This window comes from Oryctolagus cuniculus, chromosome 1 (genome assembly GCF_051225735.1).
Source record: "Oryctolagus cuniculus isolate XC-2025 breed Fujian yellow rabbit chromosome 1, ASM5122573v1, whole genome shotgun sequence".
Lineage (NCBI taxonomy): Eukaryota > Metazoa > Chordata > Mammalia > Lagomorpha > Leporidae > Oryctolagus > Oryctolagus cuniculus.
Genome location: NC_142867.1, coordinates 95,347,189 through 95,357,442, shown reverse-complemented (window position 1 = coordinate 95,357,442; position 10,254 = coordinate 95,347,189). Strand labels below are relative to the sequence as shown.

Genomic DNA, 10,254 nt, shown 5'->3' with positions numbered 1-10,254 from the left:
GTGGGACTGGCTGAAGTCAGGAACCAGGAATTCTATTAATGTCTCCCAAATGTGTGGCAGGGACTCAAGCACTTGGGCCATCATCTCCTGCCTCCCTGGTGCATTAGCAGGAAGTTGTATCAGAAGCAGAGGAGGGATTCTATCCCAGGCATTCTGATAAGGGATTGTGTCCCAAGTGGAGGCTTAATCCACTGTACCATGACACCTATCCCTTATTTACCATTACTTATGGATCACTTTGAGAAGCTGATATTCTTGATGTACATTCTTCTAAAAATTTTTTCCCTGTTTTTCCTCTAACTGCATAACTTCTTTGTGATGATATGATTCATCTGTTATAAACACCTATTAAAATACAGATCTCAGCTTTTAGATTTGGCTTTCTGCAGGGATCATCTAGAAATAATTTAGTAGGCTACCGAAATGTGTATCAACTACATGGTATTTTGTTTTTAGGGAGTCTTGCAGAACTAAACTAGTAGTTCCTAAAAGGATAAAAAATACGCAAATCTCAGTGCTTAAGAAAATAACCAGAATCTGTACTTTGTGTCCTCTGAATTATTGTTCCCTCAATTCACTACCTTAAAGTATTTGTTAAAATAATATAATTAAGAATAGTTAATAAACTGTACATATTATAAACTAACATAGTTATGTTAGTTATTAACTTTATACATTCTCCAACATCTAAAAAGAGTGCATATATATTTAAAACGATAAGACTGAAATATTATTATTAAATAATTGATACCAAAGATAGCCAAAATACTTTAAGTACATTATTTTAATTTCTTACCTAAAACAAAACATGAATTTTAAGAGGTACAGAATATTTCTTCAAATACCAAGTAAGATTAACATAGGGTAACAATGTTAATATTTTTAATCAACATTAAGTGAAGACTGACCACATTTTATTTAAAATTGAAACAATACACATTTTGTTTTGCTAAGACAGCTTTTATTGTCATTAGATTTTTACTGATTTTTTAAAAACAGAGCTGCTCCACACTGAATCCATTGGTCTTGGTTGCCTCCACATGGAACATCAATATTGGTTACCACACGGTCCCTTTCAGCACTTGCGTAAACAGGCAAAGAGATGCACTCATCAGGGCAATATGGGCCGTATGCACCCTGTTAAAAAAATTGTTTTAAAATACAGCAGTATACTTTTAGAAGCAGCTTATTAGATACCAGAAAATGTCCCAAGTAATTTTAACATTTTATTTAAACAGACTAATAGAACATACTCCATTATCCTGCTGTAATTATCATCACTACATGGCGAGTTGTATCCCATTTACAACCTCCCTATAGCCCCATTACTGGAGTGTTATAAAAGTTGATCTATGAATATTTAAATATAAACCTTTAAGAATATACATTGACAAATATTCTTTAGAATCAAATATACATTGTCTCATCCCATAATTTTAAATTACAATCAGAATTCAAGTAAAGTTCATATCTTGCAGTTTGTTGATATGTCTCAAGTCCCCAAAATCTATAGCATTTTCCTAATTTTTACTGAAGAAACTATACTAAAGACTCTCTCTCATTCTGACTTCCATTGTATCTTGTCCCTGTTCCTCACATTCCTGTGAACTGGATATAGAGGTGAACTTAAGTGCAATTTTTGGCAAAAAAAAAAGAGCACACCAAGAGGCAGAAAATGACTAGTTGTCTCTCCTTTATGTACTGGAGACCATTGATGACTGTTTCACTCAAGTTTACAAGTGGTAATCTATTATTCTTCTTTCCAAGCAGGAATCTATGTGTAAAAAGAATTTTCTACTTATCAGCTTTATTACCAGGAGATATAGCTCAGACAGGGAAGGCCAGATAAATGCTATACAATTTTCCTTTATGTGTTTTGAAATTATTCAATAAAATAACATTATGAACTGGTAGATTTTAAACATATTTGATATTCTTCAAAGCAGTGCAAGTATTATTCAAATTGTCAGTCTTTGCTCAATGGGAACTCTTTAAATTGGCTCAAGAGTTTTGTTACATCATCTTCAATGGCTTCCTTGCCTTTCTAGAATGTCAAAATGTTACAAGTTCATCTTGTACATTTCCTGGCCCTGAAATAAAATTAGTCATTATTCTGATACTATTTCTCTTGAAGGGAAACAGGTGGTATTAGAGAGTTGTAAAGATTTGGTTGCTAGGAATGATCTGTGATTTTCATTCTAGGTGACATGAGCTTAGAAATAGTTTGTTTTGTTTTTTTAAAGAAAGCTATCATAAGTTTAAACTGGTATTTACTATTTGATTTAGGATTAGTGTTTTCACTGGATTTATATGACTGTACTTGACTAATAAGTTACATTCAACACTAAAAAAAAAAAAAAATTAAGAAGTAACCTAGACCCATTCTAGAATATTACAAGTGAAGAATCTGAAGCCTATGGAGACATCACCCCTGGTAACCTAGCTAGGAAGTGGCAAAGCTGCCACAGATATCGTACAGTCCTATTAGCAGTTAAACACTATTATTCTGCTTAGCATTTATGGGAATAATTTTTATGCTATGGAGTTCCTCCTAAATCCTAAGTAGGTTACTCTCCTAGGTGTCAGTTTTCTTGTTGAGAAAACCAGCACTTGATCCCCTCACGGGATGATGTAGTAAACAGCTCAGATATAAGCATTATATATCCAAACCAACTAGAAAAATAAGTGACTTTTTTAGCACCTGTTACATGTTATAGATAGTGCCATAATAGAGATAAAATATTTTTCCTTTATGGAAAAAGTAGAGCAAACATTCTGTTATAGTCTAAATGGGTGTTATATGAAATTTCTAATATTTACAGTCTCCCCCCAACCAACTCGGGATGCCCTACCACACAAACTATTTTTATTCTTCTGGTCCTTGATACATATATATATACCTGGTACATATATATACATACATATATATACCTGGTAAATCCCTTTGAAAGAATCATTAATTCCTAAGATTCATAAATCTAAACCTGTTTTTATTATTAATTATGTAGAATCTTTCTAATTATCTCTATTTTAATTGATCATTCTGGAAATTATTCAACTATTCATTTAACAGTCTTTTATATGCTATTGTACCTAGAATTGTAAAGACTAAACATTTTAGTATATAAACAAATACAGAAAATATTAATCCTCTTTCTGTATATATTTTGCTTCCTAAACTGATGTTTAAGTTTCAAATATCTAGAATACAATCTGAGAAAGTTTGTACTTTAGAAAATTAAAATATGGAAAATACGACTTTGGGGCACATTAAACTTAAAAGGATTCACAAAGAGAATGAATTTAGAGTTAGGACTCAGAAAAAGCAGGAATTTGAACAGAATTTTCAACTATTGTCAGTTATTGACTAATTTTTCCATCTTTTCCAGTTGTGCTTAAATGGCAAAGCTTTAAGGTTCAGAAATTACTGTAATTGTCACACTCCTTGCCTATTTTAAAGGTAATAACCTAGTACAGGCTTTCTTACGGTGTTGCCTCTAAATCTTTTAGCAAAGAAGAGCAAACATTATCTATTTATTGCACAGAAGTGATCTGAATTTATGAATACCTATTTAATCCAGGAAATGCCTTAAATTATCTTTCTCTGCCACCTGATGTTTGCTTTTTGTGTCCTGGATCAAAAATTAAATAGCAACATCATATTGAAATGTTTTACAATGTTGTTCCTTTCTAATCAGAGGTTTTTCTCTCTCTACTTAATGTGAACCAAATTTCTCTTTACATTATTAAGTTCCTAAGTTAAAGATGATTTTTTTACATGTCCATTATTTACTAGTTTTTAAAATATGGGAATATGCTTCCAAACCTGCTTTATTTGGAGGCTTTGTATGTTTTAAAGCAAAGCACCACTGGGGCTTCATATTTTGCTTGTTGCTTCTCAAAATCTCTTAAGTTACAAATATTATTACTTCTTTAGTAAAAGTTACATGAACTTGTTGTTAGTCATCAAGAAATACATGGTAAAAATAGAAGCAGAGGGAAATTCTTCTGGCATTCTTACTATTAGCAAAATAATCTGTGCATACAGAAGATCCATGAACATTATTTAACTGAACTAAAACCTTATTGCCTAATTCCTTATTAATATAATTATTTCAACAAGCAAAACAGAAGAACCTGCTGAGTTGAATATTTTGGACAGAATTAAAATTGTATTAATAACTATGGACAAATACATTGTGTACAATTAATGCAAAAAAGGAGATACATTAGGAATACTTCAAATAATTCACATTATATGTAAACTAAGCTTTATGTATTTGATAATTAAAAACATATATTATGATTATTCTAAATGGTTAAGATATTTATATACTCTACATTTGTTAAAACACAATCTAACCCATTGGCTCAGCTTAAGAAGCTAAAAGTAGAAAATGTTATACTCTTTTGGGTCAATTAGCTATATTTAGATATAAATTATTTTGTGTAAATAAACATCTTGCATAATTTTCCTGCTTTCCTAAAGTGTTCATGAAAAGTCTGAATGTCTCACACAAAATTAACTTCCATTTATCGTACAATGAGACTTAAAAATACACGTTCTGCAAATAACTAGCAACATACTAGTATCTGCAAGCAACGCATTTACAAAGGCAAATTGGTGTCATTAGATATCATTTTGTCAACAAACCAAAGAAGGCAACACATTCTACAAAAAGGACACAAAGGAGGAAGACAAAACCACACCAAAATTACTAGGTTGATTATGTTAAAGATTTGGCCAATTTCATTATAAGACACCTAAGAAGGCAAAATAAAACATATCTCATGGGTTTATGCATAATCCAGCTAACTTATTCTAACATGCTTTCTGGATATTTATGAATCAAGTCAATAAACAGCTATTTTACAGAAAAGGAAATAGGGGCTGGCCTTGTGGCACAGTGGATTAAGCTGCCTCCCATGACACTGGATCACATAAGGGAGAATAAGTTCCAGTCCCAGGACCTCTCTTATGATCCAGCTTCCTGAGAATGGTCCAAGTACTTAGAACCCTGCCACACATGGGGGAGACCCGCGTGGAGTTTCTAGCTCCTGGTTTCAGCCTGATGATCACTACAATTTGGAGAGTGAATTAGTGGGTGGAAGGTCTTTGTAACTTTGCCTTTCAAACAAAGCTCTGATTTCCTATTTTAAAGATTTTGCTTAATACATGTGTAAGTGTCAAAAATAGGAACAAAACTTGTTGCCATTAAGTGTTCTGAAATACGTAGTTCTGTCAAGAAGGTCTAACTCTTTTTAATGTCTAATTATTTTCATCTATTTTAAAGACAGAGGTTTTCATCTGTTGATTCACTCCCAAAATGCCTGCAACAGCAAGGGCAGGCCAAAGTTAGGAACCTGGAACTCCATCCAAGTCTCTCACATGGTGGCAGGGGCCCAAGTACTTGGGCCATCATCCATTGCCTCTGAGGATGCATTAACAGGAGGCTGAACTGGGAGCTGTGCAGTGGGACTTGAACCAGCACTCCAATGTGGGATGGTGGCATCCCAAGCTGCATCCTAACCTGCTACACCACAATGTCCACCCTCACTGTCTAGCTGCTTTTTAAAGTCTATCATGGTGGGATACTTCCCTCGCATTTTTCAATCATATGATGCTAAGTAGCAGTACTTTCATAGTAAGTCCTTGAAAGAAAAAAGTGCTACACAGACAAGATAGTAAATACTTATTTATAAACCAGAGTGTGAAAATGGCAGATCTTTCAAAAGTATCTTCATACATAATATTTTAATATTCACAAAAAGTACTAGAAAGTAATGACTATTTCTTAGTGTATAGAATCCTTTTCCCTGGCATTGAAACTGTTTTTGAATTGTCAAAACTCAAATTGTCAACTGTGGTGTCTGCTTGAAGGCCTAGATACTGGGGTGTAGGGTGTAGGACAACTATATCACCGTGGGGCTGAGTAGCATGCTTTCCTGGAGAGATGGAACAAAGGCAAATGACTTCCTGTGGGGTGTCGGAGCAGGGTACCACCTGAAAGTGGTCTACATCTCAGGCAGTGCTTTGCCAAATTGTATGATGTAGACTACGAGATCCTGATGAAGGTGTGGGGTGTAAGCATGTGAGAAGGTTTTGGTTGTAGGAAATGTTTGAAACTCAGAGCTTTCAATACAAGAATTTAAAAGAGGAGGGAATACTGAGTCTATAAGTTTTTTAAATAATTTTTCAGAAATAAAGTACAGAAATGTGTTGAGAAATGCTCTGGAAAAGGTTAATGCTTTTTGATTTTTAGGTAAAATTTTCTAGGGAAATTTAATTTGGACTTAAAATTAATTTAGCCAACAGAACTTAGCTGGACCTGGAACAACTTTAAGAAGTCAAATCAAGAATGTGTAAATGAATAGGTTAGGGATAGGTTATATTAGCATAGTACACCAAGATAATGGTAAACACTAACACTAGAAAAATACCTAATCAGTGCTTTCAATTTTCCTCATTAGTTTAGGATCAAAAGTTTCAACTTTATTCCCATATATTCATACTTGTATTCTTAGACTATATTGTTAAGAAATAGATCAAAGTTAGAACTTGTTCTTATTTTAAAAACATTTTCATTACAAATTCCACTGTTGAACGTTCTTTAAATAACTGAAGATTTTAAAAGGTAAAATTTAACCAAATTTTTTGAGATTTTTTTTAATTTTCTTTTTTATAATTTTTTATATAAAGATTTATTTATTTCTTTTTTTTGTATGTGAATTTTTATTTAACTTTTATTTAATGAATATAAATTTCCAAAGTACAGCTTATGGATTACAATGGCTTCCCCCCCATAACGTCCCTCCCACCCGCAACCCTCCCCTTTCCTACTCCCTCTCCCCTTCCATTCACATCAAGATTCATTTTTGATTCTCTTTATATACAGAAGATCAGTTTAGCATACATTAAGTAAAGATTTCAACAGTTTGCTCCCACACAGAAACATAAAGTGAAAAATACTGTTTGAGTACTAGTTATAGCATTAAATCTCAATGTACAGCACACTAAGGACAGAGATCCTACATGAGGAGTAAGTGCACAGTGACTCCTGTTGTTGACTTAACAAATGTTCATCCACCTTTCAGCAGTGTAATCCATGGTGTGATACAAAGGTAAACAGGAATTATCTGGGTTCTGTCACTTTCTATGTGTCTTTGTGAAATCACGTAACATTGTGTGGGCACAGATTTACTTCAAAATAGGGAAAACACCTGCCTTGCATGGTTGTTCTGTGTAGTAAATAAGGAAAATCTAAAAAGCACTTAACACAGGAGAAACAATATGTGGAGCTCCTTATTATCACCAAAGGCTTTTGTATTACTAGGCTATAAGCTCTTTAAAAACTAAAATTTTCTATGTCAATTCTTGGCAAAAACAAAATGAACTTTTTAAATGTCCTATAGGTCTTAAAATTATAAAGGATAAGAACACTTTGATTGCAAATCTGCTCAAGTATAGGTGAAATTTGCAAGCCACTTCCCTCCAACTACCCCCACTCCCCAACCCTGGCAACCACATATGCAGGCCAAGAATATCCTAAGGAAAAGATAAGAGTGAACTGACGAAATTAAAACTTGTGCCTATTAAGAATGTATTACCTGTGGAATCCAGCCCATAAAACAAGGAAGAACTGATGACACACTTGGAGAATCATGCTGATTTTCAGAAAGTCGATTTCCATCAAAACTACATCCTTCCAGTAATAAACCACTGATCTGTCATGGAAAAAATATAAATCATTAAAACACGTACTAAAGTCCTGAGATGTCAGCAGTTACTTTGTTATATCTTAAGGAAAATGACAACGCTTTCCATTATGGCTGCTATGTATTCTGAATACAACTAAAGCAAAGATGACAATATTTAATTTGACATAAAATAAGTTCTGGATCAGAGTCTACTGTGAATTTCATGCCAGGTGCTCTGGCATTAGATTAATAGAATCATAATGAAAAAAGTCAAAAAGTTACTTTCTCCAGGAGAGGGAAAAGAAAAGCATAATTAGAGAGCAAACATGTTCCCTGCCTGGGATTCTGATCTCGTCTTTTGGAAAAGAAAAAACTCTTGACGTTCAATGTAGAGCAAAGGAATAAAAGGAAGATGTCTTCTCTAAGGTAAACCTAGTATAAATATGAGTAAATCTGATGATAAAAATAGTTATTTTGCTAATATTAGCGTCCCTATTTTGAGTGTTCATTCTTTCAGTATCTGCAGTATCAGTTGATCCTAGATAAAGGCAATGGAGAAGAGCCAGTATTGTGCATTCATAAATCATCCATTATTTTGCTTTTAGACCTACATCTCTGTTCTTATAATCTTATATTTTATACCAAGTTCATTCTTATTATACAGTACCTTTAAGTTTTAACATACTGAATGAAAGAAATTTAGAATTTGGATTTAGGGAACACTTGAAAGAAGAAGACCATTGGTTGCTGCATTATAGTTAGGAAACAGTTTAGGTACTAGACGGATATGTCTTAGCAAATGGTTATTTTATCACTCTAATTTTATAGTAAGGTGGTTGTTTCTTGGAAAAGAAAGCAATTTTGTTAGTGAAAGAGCTAGCACGAGAACAAAAGCATAATTTTTAAGTTTAATATTCTTTCTAGTATACCACTGATGATACAGATCACTTAGTTTCTGCAACATTTTGGCCTTAAATTTTAAGTTAAAACTTAGAAAACTGATTTCAGTAATTAAAAACTCTCCAGACAAGATAATTCTTTTAAAACTGCCTCCAGAAATTTCACTGAGTTTTGAGTTTAATTGGTCTATATAGAAATTTGCAAAAGTAGACCACATTAATAGTGCCACAACTAGCCTGTCATATATATATGCAGACACTGATTAATGAATATATAACTTTCTAATCTTCTAACTTGTGAGATAGGCAAGGGTACATGGGAGAAATAATGTTCTCCAGTGCCTTATTCCACTAACTAGTATCATGTAGCTTTCTGAACATCAAGGAAATATTATTGGCTTCTCCTCCTTCTCAACTTCCCATGTGCTATCAATTACCAAGTCTTGCCACTGCTGATAAACATCTTCTGAATTTGTCCTTTTCTTTCCATATTCACTATCATTACTCTATTTTGGACACCAGTAGTTTTTGCCCCAACCAGTAAATGGCTTCATAACTGATTTCCTTGATATATTTTCAATATATTCTTTACATTGCAGTAAAAACCTTTTGAAAACATAACTAATGATGTATTTCTTTTGATTTTTTAGAACTCTTTGATATATTTGCACTGTCCTTAAGTTAATGCCCCAACATGACTTAAAAAATGCTCCTTTGTGGTTTGGCTACTGCCAAGTCTCTAGTGTCAGTTTTCCTCCTCTTCTCTTCCATGGTTTCATCTGGGGCCTTGAATGCATGTGGTCTCTCACATCTTGACCTCTGCATATATTCTATACATTGGAAGCTGCTTTCTTACCAATATTTTCTGGATAAGTCTTGCTGAATCTATATATCTCCCTTTAAATATGACTGTTATGGGAATTACTTTCCTACTCCTAAAAATGAAGATATATTCCAACATTGCCATTATGCTCCCATTATTACACTTAACAGTTGCTAATTATAATAACCTGCATGCTGTAGTCTTTAATAAACATCTTTCTTACTTCTTCTCTTGCAGAAAACATCACCATATTATTTCTGCTGCCTTGTTTATGGAAGATTTTAAAATATATACTTGAGTAAACTTTTTTTAAAAAAAACCACTTTTATTTATAATCAAATATTTCATTAGCTTAAAAAATACTTTCCCTCATTTTGTCGTGTATATAAATATATATACATATAAGTTGCAAATAATATTGTATTTTCCATAACAAAATTATCTGTTCTACTTTACCAAATGATGGAAGACAAATTAAGAACATAAGTCACATTACATTACATTTTAATGATAAGGCATGTTTTAAGCTGGCCACATTAAATATCTATTGAATAGAAAAAAAGGTCAAACCTTGCTATATTCTTAACATTTTTCTATTTCAATATTTGGTCTCATGTTTTCATTTTCTTAAGTGTATGAGTATTTTATTTGAAAAACCCAATCTCATTAAAAAATCAAAGTATACATTTAGGCATTTGTGAAAAACAAATACTATCTTTGTAACTTCAAAAAAGATGGAAGTAAAATGTTAGAAAATTTTAAGTACATTATTCTAAGTTATGAAAATTGTTTTTGATGTGAAAGTACAGTTACATATATATTGTCTCCACTGGG

General features: G+C 32.8%; 1 protein-coding gene across 6 annotated transcripts in view; it reads right to left on the bottom strand.

Annotated features, from left to right (window-relative positions):
• Window positions 1-766: 766 nt before the first annotated feature.
• The window catches only part of DYNC2H1 (dynein cytoplasmic 2 heavy chain 1), a 365,259-nt gene continuing 355,771 nt past the window's right edge, over window positions 767-10,254 (bottom strand). For 5 of the 6 annotated variants that reach the window (XM_051820199.3, XM_002708539.6, XM_051820207.3 and 2 more), the window contains 2 exons: window positions 7,609-7,725; window positions 767-1,137 (listed from right to left, as the gene is read on the bottom strand). In XM_051820199.3, coding sequence (XP_051676159.3) covers window positions 979-1,137; window positions 7,609-7,725 — 276 coding nt within the window. In that variant the 3' untranslated portion in view covers window positions 767-978. The remainder of the gene's footprint in view (window positions 1,138-7,608; window positions 7,726-10,254) is intronic. The other variant, XR_016219689.1, reaches the window with a different exon arrangement.